The sequence below is a fragment of the Ciconia boyciana genome, chromosome 1, assembly GCF_034638445.1.
Source record: "Ciconia boyciana chromosome 1, ASM3463844v1, whole genome shotgun sequence".
NCBI lineage: Eukaryota > Metazoa > Chordata > Aves > Ciconiiformes > Ciconiidae > Ciconia > Ciconia boyciana.
The window spans coordinates 112,503,189-112,531,098 of NC_132934.1; the positions used below are offsets into that span (position 1 = coordinate 112,503,189).

Here is a 27,910-nt window from a genome sequence, read left to right on the forward strand (position 1 = left end):
GAGGCAGTGGGGTAGCCCTGTATGTTAGGGAGTGTTTTGATTGACTAGAGCTTGATGATGGTGATGATAGAGTTGAGTGTTTATGGGTAAGAATCAGGGCAAAGGCCAACAAGGCAGGTGGGAGTCTGTTATAGACCATCCCACCAGGATGAAGAGGTAAATGAAAAATTCTATAAGGAGCTGGGAGAAGTCCCACAACCGCTAGCCCTTCTTCTCATGGGGGACTTAGACTTACCAGATGTCTGCTGGAAATACAATACAACAGAGAGGAATCAGTCTAGGAGGTTCGTGGAGTGTGTGGCAGATAACTTCCTGACACAGCTGGTGAGTGAGCCAGCTAGGGAAGGCACCCTGCTGGAACTGGTGTTTGTGAACAGAGAAGGACTTGTGGGTGATTTGATGGTTGGAGGCTGTCTTGGGCATAGCAATCACAAAATGATAGATTTTTTGATTGTCAGAGAAGTAAGGAGAGGGATCAGCAGAACTGCTGCCTTGGACTTCCAGAGGGCAGACTTTGGCTTGTTTAGGAGACTGCTTGACAGAGTCCCTTGGGAAGCAGTCCTGAAGGGCAAAGGAGTCCAGGAAAGCTGGACATTCTTCAAGAAGGAGATCTTCAAGGCGCAGGAGCAGACTGTCACCATGTGCTGAAAGACGAGCTGGTGGGGAAGGAGACCGGCCTGGCTGAACAGAGAGCTTTGGCTGGAACTCAGGAAAAAAAAAGAGAGTTTATGACCTTTGGAAAAAGGGGCAGGCAACTCAGGAGAACTACAGCAATGTCGTGAGGTTATGCAGCGAGAAAATTAGAAGGGCCAAAGCCCAACTAGAACTTAATCTGTCTACTGCTGTAAAAGACAATAAGAAATGTTTCTATAAATACATGAGCAACAAAACGAGGGCTAAGGAGAATCTCCATCCTTTCTTGGATGCGGAGGGGAAACATAGTGACAAAGGCTGAGGAAAAGGCTGAGGCGCTTAATGCCTTCTTTGCCTCATTCTTTAATGGTAAGACCAGTTGTTCTCTGGGTACCAAGCTCCCTGAGCTGGAAGACAGGGATGGGGAGCAGAATGAAGCTCCCATAATCCAAGGGGAAATGCTTCGTGACCTGCTGTACCACTTAGACATACACAAGTCTATGGGCCTGGATGGGATCTACCCAAGGGTACTAAAGGAGCTGGTCAAATGCTCACCAAGCCTCTTGCAATCCTTTATCAGCAGTCCTGGCTAACTGGCGAGGTCCCAGTTGACTGGAGGTTAGCAAATGTGACGCTCATTTACAAGAAGGGCCGGAAGGAGGATCCAGGGAACTACAGGCCTGTCAGCCTGACCTCGGTCCCAGGGAAGGTTATGGAGCAGATCATCTTGAGTGCCATGATGTGGCACGTACAGGACAAGCAGGTGATCAGGCCCAGCCAGCATGGGTTTATGAAAGGCAGGTCCTGCTTGACTAACCTGATCTCCTTCTATGACAAGGTGACCCGCTCAGTGGATGAGGGAAAGGCTGTGGATGTTGTTTACCTGGACTTTAGTAAAGCCTTTGACACCATTTTCCACACCATTTTACTGGAGAAACTGGCTGCTCATGGCTTGGACGGGTGTACTCTTCGCTGGGTAAAAAACTGGCTGGATGGCTGGGCCTAGAGAGCGGTAGTGAATGGAGTTTACTCCAGTTGGCAGCAGGTCACAAGTGGTGTTCCCCAGGGCTCATTATTGGGGCCAGTCCTGTTTAATATCTTTATCAATGATCTGGATGAGGGGATCGAGTGCACTCTCAGCAAGTTTGCAGATGACACCAAGTTGGGTGGGAGTGCCGGTCTGCTTGAAGGTAGGAAATCTCTCAGAGGGATCTGGACAGGCTGCATCGATGGGCTGAGGCCAATTGTATGAGATTCAACAAGGCTAAGTGCCAGATCCTGCCCTTGGGTCACAACAACCCCATGCAACGCTACAGGCTTGGGGAAGAGTGGCTGGAAAGCTGCCCAGCGCAAAACGACCTGGGAGTGTTGATCAACAGCCACCTGAATGTGAGCCAGCAGTGTGCCCAGGTGGCCAAGAAAGCCAATGGCATCCTGGCTTGTATCAGAAATAGTGTGGCCAGCAGGACTAGGGAAGTGATCGTGCCCCTGTAGTTGGCACTGGTGAGGCTGCACCTCGAATACTGTGTTCAGTTTTGGGCCCCTCACTACAAGAGAGACATGGAGGTGCTGGAGCGTGTCCAAAGAAGGGCAAGGAAGCTGGTGAAGGGTCTAGAGCACAAGTCTTCTGAGGAGCGGCTGAGGGAACTGGGGTTGTTTAGCCTGAAGAAAAGGAGGCTGAGGGGAGACCTTATTGCTCTCTACAACTACCTGAAAGGAGGCTGTAGAGAGGTGGGGGTCAGTCTCTTCTCCCAGGTAGCAAGTGACAGGACAAGAGAAAATGGCCTCAAGTTGCGCCAGGGGAGGTTTAGATTGGATATTGGGAAAAATTTCTTCACTGAAAGGGTTATCAAGCATTGGAACAGGCTGCCCAGGGAAGTGGTTGAGTCACCATCCCTGGAGGTATTTGAAAGACGTGTAGATGTGGCACTTCAGGACATGGTGTAGTGGTGGACTTGGCAGTGCTAGGTTAACAGTTGGACTTGACGATCATAAAGGTCTTTTCTAACCTAAATGATTCTATAAAAAACCTGCATTATTTTTCCCTTTCAAGCAGTATGGGGTTTTCCAAGGAAGAAACAGCATGGACTCAGAGACTGTGAGATTCAGTTCTTCAGATCCCTTCAGTCCTTCAGAAAGCACCACTGGTATAACTCTAATAGAGAAGTCATCAAGGTCTTGTTTTGTCTTAACAGCATTATAAACAATAGTAATTCTGGTTCCCAGGCATCAAATAATGTATTCGTAATGAAAGGGACTTATGAAAGCTTATACACAAACCTAAAACATTGTGGAGGTGTGGTTGAACCTTGAAAAAAATATGTTCTCTGAAAACTTTTGGATGTCTTCAACAGGAATACAAAAAACTTTATTCCGCAAGTCTAACTCAGTATAAGATGGGTATGGCCACTAAAACCCTAGCAATTTTTCCTTCCTTCTTCACATTTACAGATAGATAGATAGACAAAGAAACATGTCAATGGATCTTTCTTTTCAAAGCATTAAATATTTATATAAGAATTAAATACCAAGGAAAACCAATCATCTCTGCAATTCTAGTGCCACTCAATTTGCTCGTGGTAGAGCAACATGAAGAATACAGTAAAAACCCAGTCCCATATGAAGATTCCTGTAATAATTCACCTGTGGGATATGTGGATGGTTGTCACTGTCATTTTAGAAAAGAGAGATAAACATTTTCGTATTTATGTAGCCATTAGCCTCTCTCTCTTCCTATTCTCTCTCTTGCTTCCTCTGAACTGCAGCATTATTACTCCCCTATCTGTTTCAGTCATGAAAAGGAAAAAATGCAGTCTTCTATTAAAAGGTATTCATGATTTCTTTCTGTCCTTTCATTAGATCAAGAGCCTTGTGATATGATATTCATCTCATACACGTAGCCTGTTTAATATTTGTGATTGTTCTTATGTTTGGAAATTCTCAGATTTACGATTGAATTTTTTTTTTAATCTGTTTTCAGCTATTGCTTTTTATGATTTTTAGCAAAAGGTTGGTAGAATTTTAAATTCTTGTATTTTTTAAATTTTTTAAATTCACTTATTACTATTTTATATAAAGCCTCAATAAATAGTGAAGATTTATTTAAAAAATTGTAAAGGCAGGTCTATTCATTTTTTCAGTTTACCAACATTTGAAAAAGGTTCTATGTTTTCTAAGTTTTTAAGGAAACTGCAGAAGTAGTAATGCCTAGCTAATTTAGAATTTCTTATATCGGTAACAAATTGTGGCATCAAATGACTTTGGATAAGTGCACATAGCAGGGCTTACGGATGGTAAAGGTGCAGCATCTTTATAATTATACCTTGCAAAACAGATTATTATTAAAGACTTAAAAATAATAAAGCAGGATAAAATTGTAGTTCAGAAGGAAAAAGTACTTTTCAATCATTCATGTTTTTCTTTAAAAGTGTAAGCTTCATAAAATAATGGTAAAAGAAAATACAGAAGCTATTTTTAATAAATTTGCATTTTTACTTAAGGTTTTTTTTTTTTCTTAAAGCATTTGCCCACTGGTATATTAAAATAAAATTAAGTGGAGTCATGTTAGAGACGGGTGAATCTGAGGATGTTAATCTGTAGCGATGCCCTAAAAGTAACATACTCAAAGAATGCCTATTCTGACATTGTTTTTAATGCACTAAGTTCAGATAGCTACTCAAAATGACAACCTTACATTCTTCTACACTTTGGATCTTAAAAACCAAATATGTCTTGTGTAGTGTACTTTTCTGGAAAAAAAACCCCAAACAACAATACAAAACAAAAAGTCTGGGCTTTACTAGTGTCTCTAGGTCTTGTTTTTTCAGGAGATATTCTATTGAGTTTCAAGTCTTTTAACCAAATCATTCCTGGACTTATAATTCAGCATTTGTAGGATATTAACATAAAATATTTTCTACAATGGACAAATTATATAAGCTAAAGTTATATATACATTTCCAAAAACATGGGGTAGAAGAAAAAATACAGAAAATGAACATGTTATAAAAGCTGCTTTTTTGAATCTATTTATTTGTTTTGAATTTTAATGGTCAGGGATGTTTTCTCTTTTGACATTCGATATTCTTCTTTGGATGGCAGAAAGCAGAACCTTTATGAAATAATGCGCCAAATATAATATGAATCAATAATGAATGTATTACTCGTAAATATATTTCATGTAGTAATATCAAAACACACCAGAGATGCTTTACCAACATATGCTTATACTTTTTTATTGAAGGAGACAATAATTTTCGAAGTCTTGCAGTAGCATAATCAGGCTATGTACAAAAAGCAGTTAAATATTTCTTTAAATATGTCTTTTTACAACTTTCCATTATAATGGAAAATGAACGGATGAAAAATATTACAACCTAAGAAATGTTGAAATCTTTATTCTTTGTACAAGAAAAGGAAATCCATTGACAGGTGGACTACATATCTGAAAAATATGTTACATATCTGAAAAATAAGCATAACATATAGAAAGAATCTAAGACATTTTTCTTGAGAAAAAAATACTAAGAAAAATTGTACAGCATCTCAATCTTATGCAATAAATTGAAGACTTCAATAAATTTAATAGTTTGTTTGGTTTTAGCTATTAAGGAGTTCTCAAACTTCAAGCACTACTGCTAGTATTTGCTTTCAACAGAACTTTGTTTTCTCTCTGGTTCTTGACAAATTGGAGATCAAATCTGAAATAAGTAATTCTTTGTACTTTCATATTCAAATCTCAGCAGGTTCAGTTGTTTTTTTCTTCATCTAAGTACATTAAATTTCATGTACTTCATGAAATCATAGAATAATTTAGAAAGGGACCTTGTAAGCATCAGCTCCAAACCCCCTAAGTTGCAGCAGGGCCAGCTTTGAAGCTTTGTTAGGGTGCTCAGGGCTTTGTCCAGAGTTTTGAATCACTCTATGAATGGAAATTCCATATTTAGCAGTTTGTTTGTGAACTGAGGGTTTTTTTAAACAAGGTCCTGTCTGTCCTATTTTTTCACATGCATGTAACTTTTTTTTTTAGGCACATTATAGTAGAGAAAGGATTTTCTGTTACCCAAGACAAGTTTTTAAACTGCCGTGCTGTGTGTTATGTCTGGTACTGATGCTCCTTTTACTACATGTGTCCTTAAAGTTAGAGGAAATTATGTTCATGCCAGTGTTGATGAGGTAATTAAAACTTGAAGCTGTCTATCTCTGTGTTACACTTTTTACTTTTGAATTGGCTATACCAGTGAGAAAGCATGCATGTATGTAGGCAAATCTTATTATAATCCTTCTAGTCAAAAAATATTCAGTAAATTTAAAATAAGGTCATTTCATTTTCTCTTTTACTTTTTATAATGTATATGACATTCCAAGCAATGAAATGGTTATTTTTTGTGTCTGTGCAGTTCACGTTTTTGGGTAAAACTACCGAACTTCATTTTCTGTCCCTAAGCAAGACTTTTTGATAGACCTTACATGAACAGACATTCTTTCAGAAGACTTTAGAAGTTTATCGTGCATGGTTTTCCACCAAGATTTCAGAAACACCATTATGCAAAAAGCTATTCTTTCTTATGCTAAAATATAGCAATTACTGTATCTTGTTATTGTCATGGGGAGGAAATCTAATAGATAGATCAGTTAGAATTCTCATGGACTACATCTTAGGTTGTAGGTTTTGTACTTCCTGCGTATTTTGTACTGAAGCATGAGAGTATGCACCCCATTGATTACTAAAACACTTTCCCAGTGTAACAATGCTTCACCATTAAACTGGGAAGACTTTCAAATGGATTGCTGAGAGATATGAACCCCATATAATTCAATAATTTTCTTAGTGAGTTTAATGATTAAGAGAATGTATCTGTATAATTTGTAGATCAAACAGAAACAAATTGCAAATATTTTGGTAGGTTAAGTCAGCATTCAAAATTATTAGAATAGTTGAAAATCTTCAAGGCAGAATTCATTAATGTCTAGTACAAGCTGCTAAAGTAGAAGGAAAAATGCGTTCATTAGCCTGTTCCAGTGGGAAAATACATTTTTAGTAAGTATTTGAGACATTTAATTCCTTGGCATATCTGTCAGATTTGGCTCCCTATGACATGAATTGTGATCGTTCTCAGTTCTAATACGACACTTGCTCTTTCTGAGGAGTGTTTCTGCATTTCTGGAATATCACGTATATACTCAAGAAATTTAGAAGTACCTGAAGTCTCAGAGATTTTTGTACATGTTAAATGATGCCATAAGTCATTCAGAAAACATTTCTGGGTTGTGATTTCAGCTTTAGAATCTGGTTCTCTATTTAGCAGACTGTTAGGCAGGCAGTTTAAGACCACTGAAAACATGGATTAAAAAAACCCTGTAAAACTAAACCCACATGTGTGTCACTTTATACCCAACTAGTACCACAGCAATTGATGCACAATATGGAGAATCTTAAAATGTCACATTGATTGTCACATTGTAAAATTTACTTAAATTAGTGGTTTAATTTAAGAAATTTTCTGTTGTCAATAGGAAATAATTGATAATATTGTAAAAAAAAAATCATAGATCATTCCTGATATCAGTGAATATACTTATGGTACTATTGCTAAGCCTAAACCTGTGGGATTTCTTTTTCAAAAGAAACTAGATATTTAGCTTGATTCAAAAATAGTTTTCTCAACTTAAACCAGCTTTGAAATTATAAGAACGCGGGAGTTGCATATACATATGTTATTAAGCTATAATGATGTAAGATGCAATACAAATAACACAAATAAAAAGTTCTTAATTTTAATAAATCTAAATTTTTGGCATAAAATGGCATGATACAATTTGCAACATGTCATAAAATTAAAAAAAAAGAAAGAAAGTGAAAGAATGGATGCAATTTACAACCAATATAGATTACTATTAGATGGTAGGAAAAAGACCACTTTTTATCCAAATTAATTTGTGTGTATACCTGCATATAAGAAAATTATTCAGCCCTCTAATTCTGTTTCTATACTATTCTTGGCCTCCATCCAGCTTAATCTTTGCTGTAAAAGTCTCATGTGGACGGAAAGGTTGGATTGTAAATAAATGTCTTAAACTAAATTACATGGATGGATTAGAGAGACTGGAAAGTGAGGAGAAGTGTAAAGGGAAAGCTAGGTTTAAATATTTCAAATTTTTATACAGACCTGCATCATCAGGAGAATGAAATGTACTTTTCCCATTCAAAGGCGAATAAAATGTCACAAGAAGAGAAGAAAACCCAGACAATTTACTTCACATCATGAGTTCATAACTAAAAGCAACTGTTATGCAGCTATAACCACTGCCAATATCTGAGGTTACTCTTCTCTTCAATAGCTTGTAATTCTGTGTTTGCAATTGCATTTAGTCAAACAGTCAAAGCTCATTGCAAAATGTAATTTATGTTCAAGTGGGTTTTTTTTAAAAACAGTGTGTTTTTACTGTTTAACAGTGTCTTACAGTGTGTAAGTTCTTGACTTGAAAATCTGTAAAAACAAATGCAAGATACTTTGATTGCAAGAAGAATGTAGTAAATATTTTAATAAGCTATTAAATGGAGAATCAGTAATTCCAAATATATTTCACCTGGTCCTTCTCTGTTGTGATAACTCTTGGCTACTCCCTATTTAGACCTTTTCAGGCTTTTTGTGATGGCACACTCTCAAGACAACTTGCAGCTAACAAGTTGATCTGATGTAAGGGTCTTACTGATCTGGCTTGTAAGGTTAAATCTTGTTAAGTAAAGAGTGATGCAATGCTATATTGGATATGAATAACTGATAAATGAGATGCATGGTGCAGCTGCAAATTTTGCCTTTCAAATCTGTATTGTATTAATCTACATTTATTTTATATTGCCAATCTGCTTACAAAAATGTGAAGTACATTTATGGAATATTTATGCGTATATAAACTTCTGCTGTGTTTTGTAATACAAAACAGAAGAGTGTTCCTGGAGGACAGAGTATTCTTTAAGTCTTTTCAAGGTCATTGAATGACAGAGTAGTTATGAATGGAGTTTTCCTTCTGCCACATACAACAATGAGCAACAGAGAGAGAGCATAGAGAGATAGCATTTATCACTTTTTTTCTCTCTACTCTTTTCTTTCTCCATTGGCAAGAAATAAAGTATAGTATGCAGGAGTAGGATAGGGATGAGGAAGAAAAAGCTATGAATGAAAATTATCTTTGCATGTAAGAAGCAAAACAACTGCTGTTGAAATCATCATTCATGTCAGCCTTGAGGTCTTTGCTTTTTCACAGTAGTGAATGTCATAAAAGACACATTTTAAGATCACATTTTAGTCCCTTTGCTTGTCACTGGGAGGATAGCCTCTGATGATAGCAGTCACCAGGAGCTGGTTTATTCTTACCTCAAATGGTGATAGGTTTTTGCCAGCTCCTGCATTTGGTAACAGAGCAAGTAGAGTCACTTTTTCTCACACTTTGCATGCTCCAGAGTTGAAAATTGCATGGGTTAGAGGAATGAAAGGCAGAACTCCTGTGTCATAACCTGCTCCTAGGTAGCTCCTAAGACTGCAGCAACATACCTTGATCATGGGACAATTAGTATTAATGAGAGCTTCCAGTTTAAAAAATCTTGTCAGTGATAATATACCATTCAAGACAAGTGCATAGGAGACTATATTTGTTGGCATTCAGACTAAGTGGCTGGTTTGGAACAGAAAATTGAGCAAGTAAAATAAGTAGTTTAGAAAAGAAAAAATCATGTACATTCAATTTCTAATAATGAATTCAGTGGTATGTTACAGTACATAATTCTCTGTAAATAGGTAAAACTGAGAAAAGAAGTGTAGGTTTTATATATGTTGTTCTGTTTATTACTATTAGTACACAGAATTATAATAAAATTGAAAAGTGTTGGAATTTTAAATAGCAGTCTCAACTGAGATGCAAGGCTTGCTAACATATATTAATTTGCCTATAAAAAAATCTCTACTTCTCTGAGCACAGTATTAGAGCACAGTATTTTCATTCCTTTGTGCTCTGCAGATATTCCTTTTGCTTAGCATTAAGAATTCCTGAATTTGTGACATCTGTCTTGGAGATTTGTAAGAATACTGATATATTTTTAGTAATGAGTAAAGAGTATTTAATTTTCTGAGGTGTTTTGGGTGCATCTGATTAAGAAAGAGCATCCTTATTTGTATCTCTAACACAGTGCAGTTTTGTAACACCATAAGAAAACTAGTAAATTGCATGAAACATAAGAAAACTGTTCTATTCTATTCTAGTGAATTACATGAAACATCTTAAATCTGTTGCAAAGTCTCAAAGGAACAAAAAGATCATTGTAGCTCTGCAGAACTTGGCTGATAATAGGAAGAACATGGAGGTGTTAAAAGTAAACTGCTGTCATTATTTTCTTATACTTGGAAGGCATTTTCCATGAGGTTTTTTGCCTTTTTTTGTGAAAAAACCACAGAAGATATTTGGACCAGTAATCAGTTATTAGTTTAGGATAAGTTGTTAGTTTAGATCTGAGTTATGCCCTGCTCTATTAAAAGTAGTCACCAGGAGCTTACCCAATCTTACCGGCTTCAAATGGCAGTTGTACCACACTGAAAGAAACTTGCCTGCTCAGCCTTTTGAAAAAGGATCTGAGCTCACTCTGTGATGTCAGTCAAGTGGAGACCACCTCCAACTAAAGCTGTGCACCTGGGCACAGTTCTGCCCTCAGATTGGCAAGCCCCATTTGTCAGTGACTATGGTGACGCAGAAGTGTGGAGTCAGCCTTGACTCAAATGGGAGGGCTCACAGACCCACCAAATGTCAATGTATTGCAAGAATGTATACCAAGGTCTCCCATACCTGCCTTTCTCAAATAGTAATATTGTCCTCAAAACTATGTGGACTTGCTACACCATTAGCCAGCATATATACATTCACCTTAACGTATTCCAGATGCACCATGGAAACTACTGTGGACTTCGTGCTTAGAAGATACAAGGTTTGTCTGCTATGAATACAAGTGAGGACTACCTCACCTTCTTTCTCAAGATCTCTCAATCTCTCAGAAGAAATCACGGATGGAGTTTTGAATGTAGGAGACTCTTTTCAACTCCAGCTTTGTGTTGCAAATTTCAAATGGGATATTAGCTCACAACAGGATCTCCAGTATAGGAACAGCAGAAAAAATGGGCAGGAAAAACTGAAATAAAAGTAATTCTTTCTGCCCTATAAGGGAGTGTAAAAGATTCTAGATTCTGGCATATATGAGATAGACTGGGATAGGATACAGTTTGATTTATACAATTGAAGAATGAGAGGAAGTGGTTTAACTGTAGCAAGCATAGAAGAAAGAAAGTATGCACTCATAGCTAATCCCCAGCCTCCCCCATCAAAATATACTCCCTCTTTCAATAATCCAGGGTAAATTTCAGACCTTGATATAAGACAGGGAATACATAGTGGCATTAACTCAAATCTAACAACCAGCATGTTCTCTGTAGTCTCCTAATAAATGAAATCCCTGTTCCCCTTAAAAGACCCTGTTTTATCTTCTGGGTCATTGTCGTGGTTTAACCCCAGACAGCAACTAAGCACCACACAGCCACTCGCTCACTCCCCTGCAGTGGGATGGGGGAGAGAATAAGAAGGGTAAAAGTGAGAAAACTCGTGGGTTGAGATAAGGAGAGTTTAATAGGGAAAGCAAAAACTGTGCATGCAAGCAAAGCAAAACAAGGAATTCATTCACTGCTTCCCGTGGGCAGGCAGGTGTTCAGCCATCTCCAGGAGAGCACGGCTCCATCACGCATAACAGTTACTTGGGAAGAGAAATGCCATCACTCCGAATGTCCCTCCTTTTCCTTTTTCTTCCCCCAGCTTTATATGCTGAGCATGACATCATATGGTATGCAATATCCCTTTGGTCAGGTGGGGTCAGCTGTCCCAGCATTGTCCCCTCCCAGCTTCTTGTGCACCTCCAGCCTACTCGCTGGTGGGGTGGGGTGAGAAGCAGAAAAGGCCTTGACGCTGTGTAAGCACTGCTCAGCAATAATGAAAACATCCCTGTGTGTGTTTCCAGCACAAAGCCAAAACATAGCCTCATATTATCTACTCTGAAGAAAATTCACTCTATCCCAGACAAAACCAGCCCAGTCACCTCCTAGTAAGCATTGGTTTTAGCCTTGACGGGTGTTCAAAAAGAGAAAAAAAAAAAAGGGATAAATGAAACAGCATAAATGATCTTAATAAGGGCCTTAATGGCCCTTCTGCAATGAGATTAACACAGTTATTCCTTTACTATGTAATTTAGTATACTCACTCAATAAAGTATTACTTTCTTAGAAGACTTAATTCTATTGTCTTTATGTGTTCATATTACCAATGGAAGTTCAGGTATATTCAGTGGCCTAGAAATTTTTGCTATAGGAGAATTTTAAGATTAATGTCTACAGAAAATAAATATGATTTATGAAAGGTTTAACTTAATCAGATTTTATATTTAGCAGTGTAATTTGTACTATTAAAATTGCAGCAATTATAGTCACATAAATATTTAACAATGAACCCTCATGCTGCCATACTGAGAACGTTAGTCATGTTAGAAAGGATTTTGAACAATACCTTCTTCTTGCAAGACTGGGGGAATATCTGGTAGCAGTCCAAATCCCCATTGATTTTACTGTATAGCTTAATTGTTTCATAAAAAGTTTTAAGTGTAGCCCTTTTCAAGTGGCTGGCCATTTCTTCAAGCAGTAGACTTTAAAATCCTTGCATTAAGAACTGCACAATGATTTTATAGCAGAGGAGAAAATGGGGTTCCAAGAACCAAGGTAGTATTCCCCTTTAATTTATAAAAGCATAGAAAGATTGGTTGTAAGGAACATCTGGAGTATATCTGGTCCAACCTCCTCCTTGAAGCAGGACTAGTGCCAATCCTAGATCAGGCCAGGCATGGCTTTGTCTAACTCAGTCTTAACCCCCAAGGATGGAGTTTCCTCACCCTGTTGTCTTGGTGTAACCTGTTTCAGTGTTTCATTTCTCTCCCAGTGTATAAGTCTTTCTAATATCTGGTCTGAACATGCCAAACTGCAGCTTGTGACTGTTGCCCCTGTTATGCTATTTGCCACTGTTGAGAGGAGTCTCACACTATTGTTTCTGTCTCCACTGCGAAGGGCTGGTAGGTGACTGTTCAATTACCCCTTGGCTTTCTCTTCATCAGACTAAATAAGCCTCGGCATCGGTGTATTGTTCATGTGCCCTAGGCTCCTCTGCTTGGACCCTGTCTGGTTTCTTTTTGTTCCTGGACTCACAATCCCAGGTTTGGCCCTACCAGCAGTAGCTAGAGTGGGACAATAAACTTCCCTCAATCTGCCACCTCCAAATACAGCCCAAGTAGGCAGTCTGCCATGCTGATGGATGTGTTGGCTTGCTGCATGCATCTGTTCCTACACGAGCCTTTCAGCCTGACCAGAAAGACCCTTTCAGCCTTGCTCCAAAGACCTACAGTTATCTTTGATCTAATCGAGGTTTCTATTGAGCATCTTCTTGGTGCCTGCATGGGTGAACATCAATGAATAGTGTTAGCCAGATGAGACTCTGCAGTCTGTAATTCTGCAGCTGTTTTTCCCTCAGTTTAATTAGAGAACTGGGATTCAGGCTTGTGTGTTTTAAACTACAGGAATGTGATCAATTCTTCTAAGGTCTGAGCCAAAGTTCACCAGTCTCCAGGAGATTAATTTCCATAATTTTGACTGACTTGAGTTAATGCTTCTAAATTTTAGGATAATAAAAGATTTGCCATTAATGAAAGTTGTTTAATATATCATCAAATCAATTTCAACATTTCAGAACACCCACAATCCTATGCAAAAAAAAATTGAAAAAAGTATTTCTTAAAAGCAGGTTCTAAAATAATTATTTATTTAATAAATAGAATGAAGGGCTAATGAGTACTTGGAGGAGACCTGACATTTTAAAGGTTAGGTTATTCAAAGAGCATTTGTTTTTGAGATGCATTTAAATTCTGTGTTTTTAAAGCTTAATATGTATTTCCATTTTATCCTATTGAATTGTGTAAAGAATTGCTTTATTGAGTATAGCTTTGTTTTGCTCAACAAGATCTTCTTACAGGGAATATCAACTGTTTCAAGTACTCTCTCTCCCAGACTTTAAATATGGTGATACCTAGTAAGTTTTTAATTGTCCATTCTTTCTTTCTCCTCTCCTTTCCCCTTCCGTTCCCATCTCTCTCCTCCCTTTCCTATTCCTTCCCCTCCATTTCCCTTCCCCTTAAGATATACAAGTACCTTTTATGGAAGTTAACTGCATTTTTAAAGATTTGGTATTAAGCTTGATGGCTTTGGTCATCATAAATGTAGTACAGGAAATTTTAAAACTAAAAAATTGGAGAAGGGGATAGGAAAGGGAGGGGTTTTTTTTGCTTTTGTGGGTTTTTTTTCCAAAAAATATATCCTAATACTCAATGAAGCTTTGAGTATCTCTGTATTTTGTTGTACTTTATTGCAGTTGAGGGAAAGCAGCACATCCTCTCAGCTTGATAAAAAAATATGTTATCTTTGTTCTCTGCTGCAAAAAAAATAATTTTGTAAGTAAGATACTTCTTACTAAATACTAAACCAACATCTAATGTGTTTGTGTACATTACAGTTAAATAGAATGTAACCAAAATAGCAACATAAGATATTTATAAATTAACAATACAAAAACAATTGAATAAAAGTGATGTTGTGTCAAACCTGAAGAAAGGGAAGCTGACTTGTGGAGCAAAGTATTGGGTTATATAACAATATACCAAAATTAAAGGAATTAAAGAGAAAGGAAAATTCGCCTACATCAGTTTTAATGCTGATTTGGGGCCTGTACACAAAATATTAAAGCAATTTTTGCCGAGTGCACTTTTATATATAAACTACTGAGAAGTACTTTATGAGGAAATTATTCATGTTAGTGAACATTGTATTATATTCATTATACCTGACCTACTACACTATTTATCTTTATTCACAGGCAATTGTTTATATTCACAGTTAATTAAACCACTACAACTTTTATTCCAAAATAATGCAGTGATTATATATTATAGTGCAAAGAATGGTGGAAATTCCTGACAGAGCCATTCTCTCTGATTTTTTAAATGGTTACATTTGTTTCTGAGTGTACATTTTAGGGAATGACTTAAGGCTTGATCCTGTTTCAATATATATTAATTGAAGTTACACCAATGATTTTGCTGGCAGTAGGATTCACTGCCATTATGTTTTTTCATATAATGTGCAACTTGAAATATTTTCATTATTAAAGTTCATTTATTTGTGTTAGTTGAATTCTGACATTGTAGCCATATGTTTGAATCAGTATTTATGAAATTAATGGTTATTTGGGCAAGGCAGACAGATGGAACTGAGACAGTGTGACTGTTTCTGCATATGAATAAACATTTTGCCTATTGTGTAGCAAAATCCTTTTTTATTTTTTTCCTGTATTTCTCCCCGGTGGGAATTTCTAACTTCATTTTGTCAACACTTCTGTGTGCTAACTCTGTGAGGCTCAACTAGAAAAAGAGTTTTTATACTCCTCCTCCTATTGTGCTAACACACAGATTAAACAAAATCGTGTTGCTCATCCCAGGCAGACAGAGGTTTTGGGAGAAGTTCCTCAGATCATGTGACATCTACAAAAGTCTGAGACATTTGTACATAACCTTAATGCTATACTACCATAGGTTCCTCACCGTTCTCCTCATATGTCGTACTAACATAGATTCCTCACTGCTCTCTTCCTGTGTCTTTTTCTTCTGTCCTTAAAAGAACATGAGTCATCATCACAGAGAAACCTTTTTAAGCTTCATAAAAATGCTATTAGTTTTTTCCTCTGAAAGAGATTCAAGTATTTCCAGGGGACTCAGTTTTTCCTTGAGAGTAGCAAAATAATGAGTAAAAGGTGCAGCAAAATACTGCTAAATCAAAACACTCCATTTATTAACCTGCATTGTATTTGATCTGCATTCAGTCTGCATAGTAATGGAGATTCAGACTAGAGGAAAAGAAATAGGAAAAAAACCCTATCCTAAAATTTGTAATGCTTCTTTGACAGAAATTTTGCACTGCTGCAACTATCTTAAATATATGAGTGACTATGATATTTCAACAATGGTATATCTCAGCTACTTTGTTTCAAAATACATTTATATCCTACTTTACTTAGATCTGACATCCTCAAGGGATTGAATTCAGAACTGGAATAACATTGTTCTATGCAACAGGTAGCTCGCCAATGAGAAAAATGTATTGAAGTGATATTTCTGTTAATTAACCTCCTATAAGATCTACTTTGGGATTAATGTAGTGTAACTGTACTATTAGTTCCCCTAACCTTCCTTGCTTTGATGACGGTTTATGTAATATATCAGTCTTTAAAAGATTTCTGAGGTAGATTTCCTTTGGTGGAAAGACAATTTAATAATATAAACAACCTACCCCTGACCAGAAAAGCAGCTGGGGATTTTTGTTTTGTTTTTACTGACTCGGATTTATGGTACAATTTATTTCACAGCAAATCTTGTGTCAGATGTTGTTTTCCTATGGTTCATCTTGATAGCAGTTAAAATTCTACAATAGTAAAATAAGCTTTTCTAGCTGAAATGCTTACACTCTGTGTTTGAAATAGTTCTGACTTTTTGTCTATCTAGCTAATCTAGCTAATATAAATTTTTGGGTTGTTTTTTTTTGTACTGTGTTCATCCTTTAATGTTTTAGATTTACTTGCAAATTAGAAGAATCTGTATAATAAAAAATAAGGACTCTATTTTTAATGTTGCATAAACTGTAGGATTCTTGCCACAGATTAGGTTGAACTGAATTTTGCTATTTGGTAAGATTTAGTTCTTTTTGGTTGTTGTGCTTCTTTTTCAATTCTGGTCTACGAAATAAAAAAAAAAAAAAAGTTCCTTGCATACCCTGTCAAAAAAGTATTTATAATTTTGTTTTGAACTCTCTATACAGCATATTAAACCAAAACCAAAATAACTGGTAACTTCTTGTGTCATGATCTTCTCCGAGGGTACCATGGACTTGCAGCCTTCCTGTCTATCTTCTTATAAGTGGAAAACACTAAGGTCTGAGATGTTGTGCATCATGTTAATTGAGCCCAGCTATACCTGTAGAGTTCACAAAAGAATCTTCTGTTTTTTTCTCTTTGGAGTAGTTCTTCGAAGTCTACTCCTCAATGTAACAGTCACTATGTGAATAATCCCACCAAAATCAATTAGTCTACAAAATTGAATGCTTCAAATAAATCAGGTAGATACTATGATTAAGAAGACAATATAAAACCGGAAGCTGATCAATAGGACAGGTAGAAAAAGACTGAAAAATTTCAAATCATATTCTGAAAGAAATAAAAGAATTTCACTTTCAGTATATTTGGGACTTGATATAGGCCAATGAATATGCTAATAGCATAATTCATGCATACAGTATGCAGTGGACCAATTTTTTCATGTTCATATACTGAAAGTGAAACTGCTATGTTTCTTTCAGAATATTATTTGAAATTTTACAGCTTATTACTTCAGTGATCATTGAAAACTGTAATCAAAATACCATTGTGGCCAGGGCTGTGAGCTATGGACTCCTGTAAGAAGAGTTTTGTTTGTATATGGAAAGATGAATAAGATGATTTTATACTTAAATGACAGATACCTATCTTAAAACAAATTAACTAATTTATTAAGTATTTTCTTCCATTCTCAACATATCTCAAAAATGTAAAACACTTAGCAAGCAGTGAAAGCTTTTGCTACTCTCAGATTACTTTTAAGCCCTGCACTTTTGTTACATACTGTGGGATAGTTCCTTAATCTTACTTAATTATTCTAAATATTCTTTTACAACTGGAGTATTTAAAGTATTCTGATCAATAATGGTTCTTTACTTTGTTTTCCAGGAGGACATATTTATAATTTTTCTTCCTACGTATGAAATATATCCACATCATACCATCACTGATACCAAGTGGTTCCAGTTTTTAAGGACATATTCTGTCATCAGATTTAGTTGGGTTAATTACATAAATGTATTTGTAAGAGTCATTGCATCTAGACACATAGTGCTGTGCAGGAGATTCTAAAGTAGACACTGATTCTGTAAATACTGCATATATAAGTAATTTTATTCATGTAGATAGGCCCCAGAAGTCACTCAAGTGTTTATAGAATTGGATCCTTAGTTTTTATGTAGTTAACACATCTGCGTTTTATTAAGTATAGACTCATAGTCATGCTTTTATGTTGTTTCAATTTTAAAAACATTTACAGTAACACTAATTTTTAGTATGCCCTAAGGTTTATTTTCAGTGAAATTATTCAGCCTTGGAAAGTAATCATGGCTGAAAGGCAAGTCAAACACTGCTACTGCTTGGTTTAAGTTTTAAATTTCATTTTACCATAACTGAATGTTATATATCATAATCCTTCTCTTCTCCAAATTCTATTCTTATTCTCATGACAGTACTTTATTTTTTCATGACATGGTTATACTTTATAGTTTGATATTTTTAAATCTCATGAAAATGATAAAGCTAAAATGTGCTGGAAGACATACAGTTTTACTGTTTTGTTTACAAGAAAGCAGTTATCATGTTTCAATGGCAAATTCAAGCAAAGTGCTCATAATAGAGTGTGAAATGTAAAAGTTACTGTTTTTCCAAAGTTCATTAAATCCCTTTAGCTCCACATGTAATGGGACCTCTGTCTGTCTGCTGCAGAAACTAAAGAAATAGAAATTCTAATAAATCAGGACTCAAAAGAATAATGAAGAGTACTGACAGAAATGATTATACTTTCATTAAATACAGAACTTGAAAAGCAAGCCTAAAGCAGCTATTAAAATACTGCTTTATAATTAAAAAAACCTAGGCTCCCTAGAGGCTGAGAAGGAGACTGGCTCTTTCTCAAGACATTGCAATTCTATATCTTCTTGTAAGATAATACAGCCCCTGCTTTTCTGGGCAAGACAAATACTGATGTGCTTCAAGTAAAGTCCATCCAATTTATGTCCATTCCCCAGTATGAATCTGACATCTGGAGAGCTCATCACAGAGGTGACAAACAGCAAGCAGGCAATTGCTGTAGAGACAATAAAAAGAAGCTTTCTTGTAAAGGCAGGGTAATGGTCCAAGAACTCTGTGTGGAATGAAGTTTCCAGGTGCATATTCAACACTGATATTAGTAATATACATACTATTACTATGGTAATATATAATACTGCATTCCCATAAACCATCTTGGAATCCAACGTCCTTTTCCTGAATTTTCTTTCTAGATTTGTTGCTGTACATTGCAGCAACAATATTCTTAGTACAATATTGTTTTGGGGAAGTTTTTCCCCCTATTTTCTGCTTCTGATGGCATCTCCAGGATGAATCCTAGAGATAGGTTAAGGCTGTGTGAAAGATTGCTGCCAGAGATTCAGTCTTGATTTCTGAAAGCATGTCCTAAATTCAAACCCGTTTGCTTCCCAAATCACTTTTTTTGTTATAACTTAATATGCATTTCCATACAGCTCCTCTTAAATATGTACAAACATGCCTAATTTGCTTTCAGGTCCTTAGTAGATAACTCAGGACTCTTCCTTTGATCATCATAGCCACCTGTCATTTTAGGTCTTGAATACATGATTGAACTGGCAGAGCATGTGCACATAGATGCATCCAGGAGTGTAGACCAATGATGGTTGACACTGCTCTCCATGAGGGAGAAATGGCAAGTTATGAACTGTGTGAAGGTGGCTTGAATGTGCATCAGATGCCTGTTGCCACCTAGGAGAAAGGAAACTTCCATAATATTTTGCCAGATTCATGTCTCCTGTGCTCACAATCCAAACATAAAATACACCGTCAAGGTCCTTAATTGTTGCCTATGGCTTCTGTAACACTGACATTAAATTCCTTCAGAAGCATAAATTGCTCAGTCACAACAATAATTTTATGCAGATGAAAACAAAGGGCCATTAGCACTCAACAAGAAAGCTAAGTTTGGAACCACGGGACTATTAGAAAATGGGACTCTAAGTTGCAAGTGAAGCAAATAAATTATGAAATCTGTTTACTTTTTTTTATTTATTTGTTGCTTCATCAAATTTTGTTCTCATGTTTTTTCTTCTCTTTCCTTTAGCAATGGTTGTTCTCAGCAATTTGGAACCAAATACTACATATGAAATCAAAGTAGCTGCTGTAAATGGAAAAGGGCAAGGAGAGTATAGCAAAATCGAGATCTTTCAGACCTTACCTGTCCGTGAGTAATATCTGTGCTATTAAATGAAAATGTAAATTATTATTAGAATATGTTATCTCCAGATCAGCTAATAATTTCAAGTATGATTCACTGTAGATAATGTTTTGTATTTACACACTACTTCCCAGTGTATAACATCAATCTTTACATTGTTTCTCAGAAATCATGTTTTGTTCCTCTTATTCCCTCCACCAAGTAGTATGAATGAATTTAAATTGGGTAATTTCTCCCATTATCTATATTTTTGAGACTTAGACAAATCTTTGTTTAATATTCAAGAGCACAGACCATGAAAGATATTAGATTAAGGACTTTTTTCTCATTTACACCCAGGGTGTTATACACATCTGTGAGAAATTAATTGGCCCTTTCCGGAGACATTTCTTCAGCAAACCATGCTGACACAAGTTTTGCAGTTATCAAGCCTTAAACAGAAATCTTAAGCTATGGAAAAATGATGAGAATAAATTGTTTTAACTATGATTACATGCAGATGATAAATGCTACGAAGCCAATTCTATATTTGTAGTAGCCTTTATAGGCAAGAAATTCAGATTTAAATATTAAGGGCTAATGAAAAATATTCTTCTCAAATTACTTTTAAATAGAAACAATAATAAATAAATTAAACACAAAGGGAGAAGAAAAATAAAGGAACTACTGGATGGCACTATATAGTACTCAAACAAATATACCAAAATACATCAGCAACTATTACTAGACTAGCCTTTCATAAATCTGTTGCAACTGAACTGTTTTCTGAGTAGGGCGTTACTCAGTATAGTTAACAATACTGGCCTGAATGGAATGAACAATAAAAGTCACACGACTACAAAGAACACAAAATATTTCTGTGTTACTATATTATGTTCTTATTGATATGTTTCTTCTGTCCAAAACCAGTAACTTGGCAGATTTCAAATTTCTTTTTGATTAAAGCATATGCATATTCTAAATATATTGAATGACAGAAAAAATAATTTGCTATTATTCATATGGAACATCATACCTGATAAAAAAGTGATAGAAACTGATAGAAATTATATATATGTTATCTGATAGAAAGCTAGGCAAATTCTATGTTGAGATCTAAGTCAATTTATCTTTACTATGATAAGGGATAAACACAAATGTTACAAATATTTCTAAAGGAACTGTATCTCTCTGGGTGAATGCAAATTTACAGATATTTTGAAGATAAAACATGTCAGTATGACAACACATGTTCATTTAGGATCTGATCTAAAGCTTTATAATAGGCATTGCATATAGAAATGATAATTAGTCTGTGAATTTCCATTAGCAAAGTGACTTAAGCTGGCTATTAACCCATCAGTTGTACATTTAAGATTATTTTTATCCTTTCATTACAGAGGAAATTGTTTTTACTTTTGGAAATCTTATTCTTTATATTTATTCTTAATATAGACTACTCTAAAAGTACCTAATTTTGCCTTGGCACATTTATCGAAGAGTTGAGTTAGCTAGTATCTGTATAACAATTTAGATCTCACACATGGGTCTAAAGTTTATGCTTAATGTTAAGGTTGCTTTCCTGTAAGATAGCGTTACTCTTAAACTTCAGTGTGACTAGCAGCTCGCCAGCCTTGCTGAATTGATGGCTAAATCATTTCTGAAGTAAATTACATTTGAAAGTGTCAAAAGTCAGGAAGTCTCAAAGAAACGAATACTTCTTTCATACGTGAAGTAATTTTGTTTCCTTGTGTGAGATAATTAATCTGCATTAGAACATATTTTAAGCAAAATATTTAACACACTTACTAAGGATGTTCTGCAGTGCTTGGAGGGATCATGTTGATTTTAAAGATTTTTATTATTGTGGACAAGCTCCCAGCTGTAATTTAAGACTTATTGCTGAATTATTATTATCTACTGTTTTTTCCCTTGTTTAGGGGAGCCAAGCCCCCCTTCAATTCATGGACAACCAGGAAGTGGCAAGAGTTTTAAACTTAGCATAACTAAACAAGATGATGGAGGTGCCCCCATTTTGGAATATATTGTCAAATACAGAAGTGTAAGTATTTCTGTTAATCAAAATAGGTGGGTTTTGCTTAGTAATATCTGCTTTTAATGTAGAGAAGACTGTTGATATGATTTGAAATGTAACAAAATGGTTTGCATACTACAAAAAGAAAAAAAGATGCACTATAGTATGTTTTCTCTTGTGACTAGGTTGCTAATGCCAGATTCTTTTTTTTTTCTTTTTTAATAAGGAAAACCGCTCTGCTCTTCCGTAATGTATAACTATAACTTAATGTATAACTTGTTCATTCTAACAAGAAAACTATATTCTCTGTTTTGTTACATGGTAAAGGAGGAACATTAGTGTTCAGCTCTCAAAAGTGTGCAGTAAATCAGCAGACATTAAAGTTACATAATTAAGGGTTGTTTGAACAGCAAATTATTAACCTATTACAAATGCATCTGTATTGGTAGACAGCATCCTAGAGATAGAAAGCTATATTCCAGTGCTCCATATTCATTTTAAATGAGATTAATTATCTGATCATGTTTCATATTTCTGTCTTCTTAGATTCCAAGGGTCAGCTTAAAAAAGCCATATAATTGACAAATTGTTAGGACTTTCATGAGTTTCAGTGTACATATCAGTTCTTTAACAGCCATCATGCAGAGTTTATTGGTCTTCTGTCAGCTAGAGTCTGATTTGGTGTTCTCACCAAAGTTTAGAAAGCAGGCTTTTCTGCAATGTGTAATTTCTTTTTCTATTAAAAAAAAAAAGTAGAGCTTTTTATTATTAAAGTAGCTAAAATATCCTTCCTTTCCTGATATACTATATAAACAATTGGGTTGAAGAAGTAACTATACAGCTGGCAAAAGCAATGAATTTAATTCAGAAGTGTGCATTTTCTAATAACTTCTTTGTGTTCTTTTAGGAAGACTATACTACTTTTATCTGACTAGACCCAGTAAAAAGACATTTTACTAGAGTGCAATAGCAGATTTACATGTCAATTTTGAGAGTCTAAAAGAGATTGGGAATGTAACACTAGATATTTAGACATGTTAAACAGAAGGTAGTGAGGACTGTATTTAACAGAAATAAGCAATCTTTGAAATTAAACACAGAACCTGTTTTAGTGTTCCTAAAAAGGAAAAGCCAGTTCCTTATTTTGTAATAGTTTTGGTCACATTTCCTGATGTTTCCTATAATGTAACTTTTTGATGATATTTCTGGGATTATCCAAGTGCTAAGCCTGGCATGTAAAATGATTTTCCTAAGCTAAGTATAAGCAAAGAAGATGGGTAGCTCCAAATCAATTGAGAAAAATTTGGTAGAGCTTTTGAGAGTAGCCTGAAGGAATAACCAGCAGTTATTCTGATATCACTGATCCCTAAATCTTAATTGATCTTCTTAAATGACTTTCAGTCCAGTGAGTAGAGTTGGCATAAAATAAAAGTAATTATAAAGAAGAGAGAGGGTAGTAAAATAAGCAATACAAGATACAATGCAGTTTTGTGGGATTTAGCTTCCTAGTTAGATTACAACACCTCTAAGTATAATTGAGAACATAAGAAAATAAACCATTTGGATATAATATGTGCATATAGTATATGTAATTTAATCTGTTTCTGTGATTTAAGCAAGCTAAATTATTTTGAATCTATCCTGAATATTTTTGGAAACCTGATTTTGATCTAGTGTTTTGACTAAGGTACAATATTATAATATAAAAGACCACTTTTTATGTGTATTGTGGAAAGATAAATGTACAGTTTAAGCAGTAACTGGAAACTTAATAGGTTACTGAAGAAGATAGCTTTTACTTGGACCTCAAATCCATATCTCCTTAAGCTTCCAATTGAAAAAGCAATTTGACTAAATTAAAGGCCTTCCTACAACAAAAAAGCACAATAATTTTTTTGTGTTTTAATCAGAATGAATGGATGCTATTTAAAGTTCTTAATTATCTGTTGACTGCTTCTCTTCTATCTTCCCCATTGGTCGTATTTAATTAGCTTTCCTATAACTCTTGCCAGCCTCATTATTAGCACCTGGACCAATGTATTTGCTTGCATGTTTAAAGAGCATATTAGATAACAAGCTATACATCAGTGGCTTTTTCTTCTTTGTGTTTCATAACAGCTTATGTCTTATTAAGAGTCAGTTCCCTCATATTTAAGTTTTATACAGATTTTTTTTTTTTCAAAACTGGGAGGACAGCCTTTAAGTCATTATAGCAATATTATAGCCTGGTTTGGGCAGTTGGTTTTATTTTTCTGGTAATCACATGTTTCATTCTGTGAAATATTGCTTACCTAACATCAGTTTATTCATATTATGGGCAGGACTTACTAACTATAATCAGATAATAAGAAGCTTCACTTTTTGTTCTGTATTCCAGAGAAGTAGGTACTATGCAATTTTTATGAGTAGGAGCCTCAAATTGATTCATGCTGTTGCACAAAGAAAGTCAAGACAGTCTTAAAAAGCTTCACTGATGGAGTCTGAAGCTGATGGCATACATTGACTTCAAAGTTACCTTAGGAAAGAATAGGAGGAGAGAGAGAAAGAGAATGGAAAACTGTTTCCCAGTAGCCAGCTGGGCAAAGCAGTGATGGGGATTCCCTAGACAAGCATCCTGTCTGGTGCAGGAGGAGGCCCCCCAACCACATTTCTCATAGTAACCGTGTAATTTTAATGGGGACCAACTCAAGCTCCCCTTTGGTTCTTCCTGCTTACGGTGCTATTAACGTTGGTTGGGGCACATATGATGATGTGCTGGTGTTGCACAATGGATGTTAAGCTTCATGCATACAAATTACTGGGGAAATGTGTACTGAATTTGTAAATGGCTATTATCTGCTGTGTTATTTACCAAGCACTATAATAACGAACTAAAAGCTAGAGGGCAGGGTTGAAGAGGTTGTACAGACTAAGGTGAGGAGATAAGGAAGACCAGGAGGAAGGAGCACCTGGGATACAGGGGAGAGACTGCCACAGCAGCTCAGGGCAAGTGAGTGACCAGGCACAGACTTGTAAGAGAAAGGCAGGCTACAAAGCAGCCTTTGGAAGGTATTACACAGGTTAAGCTTAGCACCAGAAACAGCATGCAAAGAATGTGTGATCACCATACAGGAATAATCACTTACACATGAATCACACAGTCACAAGCAAAAGTTTGTGCTTACTGCTCAAGTGCATTTTGACTGTGATGGATATGCTGTAGCTGCACATGTTGCAATTGTGATTTTGTGCTTGGTGCATAATGTTGCCCACTGTTCCCTGCAAATACATATCAGTCTATTATCTTGAAGAGATTTGTTCCCAGACTTCAGTTATTATTTTGGTAGCATATCCTGAATTACTTCATAATGCTTAAAAAGCAAGTATTGATATAGGCTTCTTAGTGATTGGAAAAGGGAATTCTGTTTCTATACTTTCAGATCACAGAATCCCAACAGTAAGCTAGAAAAAAAAAGGGGGAGGGGGTTGTTTTTGTTTTTCCCTGGCATGCCAAGTTTCAGTAAAAATTTGGAATTAGAATGAAATAATAAAAATATCCATCTTTTATGGTTATAAACTTTTAGGTAAAAGCAAGAAAAATTGATTAAAATTCTATTTTGCAAAACAATAACAGCATTTAATTTATTTTTTTCCTTTTACATCCATAATGACGTTTGGAGGAAATGTTAGAGGAACAGTTAATTTTTGCAGGCTTAAAAAGTTGTTCACCATGTTGACCTGTGACAGTGTTACTATTAATGCTCTTAATTTTGGCAGTGACAAGTGTTTGAATGATGGGTTATGTACTTCACTCTTGTTTGACTATGTTGATGGAGGACTGTGTTCATTTTGTTGCTTTATGATGAGTTCTAGAACAAACTTCTGTAAATACGAATCATTTAAAAAGAGATAATTTCTCATTTACTCCCACTCTGAGATACCTACTGTAAAAGAGTTAAATGTTTTTGCATCTCTAAGTTCCACTTTACCTGCCAGATCCTTGGACTTTCTGTGCATTTTAACACTGTGTACATTATCAGCCATTTTGTGCTTTGTTCAATATTTGTCCTGTATTACCCAGATCTACAAAGCACCATCCTAATGTAATGAATTCTTGTGAAGTCACTGCTTTAAATTATCAGATTGTCTTCCGTGAGGATTTCTTTATTTTTTTTCCTGGCAGCTTTCAAGATAGTGTGGCATCTCCTGCCCTTTTTTTATCACAAGGACCACCATAATAACAAATCTGAGTGGAACCTTCAGTGCAACAATTTAGGGAGGATGGAGAATAAGGGAAGGGGTTGAAGGGGGTTAATCACTTTTTCCTCGCTTTTTATGAGTTCCCAGAGAATGTGATCTTGGGTACAATGTAAAATGACCATTAAAGAGAGAGATGTTGTTTTCTAGACTAGTAAATAGTTAGGTGCCTAAATAGTGCATTGGCTTTACTTCCACTGTTGTCAGATGTGCCCTCAGTTTTTAGAAGCAGCCAAGTCATGGTAGACTGGAATTTCACACTTTGTGAAATTGTTTGCTTTGTTTGCTTTGTTTTTGTCAGGGTATTTAGGTGCTTAGGTTACTTACAGCTGTTTTACAAATCTAGCTCTTAGACACTTCTGAGATAAATTTGGCTGATGCTTATCTTTAACGCAATAAATTATTGCTTTAAATTAATTAATTAATAAAAATAATTAATACACACAATTAAGAAATAATAGTTATATATTTTTTTTTTAGTGTCATTAGTCTGTGGCATCGTGGCAGGTTTGTTTCAACCAAAGACTTTTACTGGGAACAGGACAGTGTGAATCTAAGACTTAAGAGTAATGGAAGTGGGCAGTAAGATCCCCAGAAATTGCCAATCATTGGTTAGTCTCACAGCATCAATGACCTTTTGTAAAGGAGTATTTCTGCATTATATAAAACAAAACGAAATGCAAATAAAGGAACAGTTTAATCTCTGACGTTACAGATATTATTGCAGTTTCTGAAAATGTGCATTTGTTGGTGGATATTAATGATACAACTGCTGATAGTAAATGATTATTGAAGACATATTAACTCACTCATATTAGACTGTAGTTTGTGATTTAGATGTTTCTTTCATTTGTTGTAGAACACTGTGCATATGTAGAGCTTTCTATACATTTTAAGCAATATTAATAATAGAACAGCCTATTAAGGTATGACGTGTTCTTTTGTAGTTCTGCTTTCTGCTCCTTAAGCTACCAACTATTAGCATAAACAGGGAGAGTTGTAGGAAGATTTAACTGACAGACTTGTTTTGTGTTCTCGTCCCTCTCTTTCAATTTCTACACTAATAGTAAGATAAATCTGGACACATTACTGAGGTATACTTAGTAAAAAGTACTTGAAAATGCATGTGAAATAACAGTTATAATGAAGGACATTGCAGTTCTTTTCTTTTTTTCTTTAAGATGCCAAAAGCAGATTGTATTCTGGAAGACTTCATCTGTTTATCTTTAGAAGAAGACAACTTGCTTTCCAGATACTTTCTTTATTCTTCTTCCTCCTAACTTGTGTTTGTCACTCTTCATAAAACATTTTGTTGTCTTTGAGCTCAAGGCTTGGACTTTGTTTCATTTTTCTCAATCCACCCAGCTGGCTTCACTTTCAACTAAACTTAGGGTGTCACTTCTCTGGCACAGCATGCAGGTATCCTGTTACATTTCAGCTCTTTCATTATTCTTCGGCTGACCAAACTGTGGAACAACTGCCTTTTCATTTATTCTTATGTCTGCAGAAGAGCAGCCTCATACAGAAATCTGTATAGTTTTCCTTCCATATCTTAAGCTCATTCTATTCATCACATAAAATTCTAGTTTGTTTTCAAAATATAGTCATATATCTGTTTGCAGTGCTGTCTTTTCCACCAGGAGGAACCATATCAGCCTGAATCTTTATTTTCCAATTCAGTATATTTTTTCTCCTTCTGTGATTCTGAACCTCTTTGGAATTCCCCAGTATGTTCACACGGTTGTATG

General features: G+C 35.6%; 1 protein-coding gene across 1 annotated transcript in view; it reads left to right on the forward strand.

The window, feature by feature from the left end:
• NCAM2 (neural cell adhesion molecule 2) overlaps positions 1 to 27,910 on the forward strand; it is a 339,691-nt gene that overhangs the window by 276,645 nt on the left and 35,136 nt on the right. Inside the window, exons 14-15 of the mRNA XM_072852963.1 lie at positions 19,799 to 19,918; positions 21,832 to 21,953. Of these exons, the coding sequence (XP_072709064.1) occupies positions 19,799 to 19,918; positions 21,832 to 21,953 (242 nt within the window). The remainder of the gene's footprint in view (positions 1 to 19,798; positions 19,919 to 21,831; positions 21,954 to 27,910) is intronic.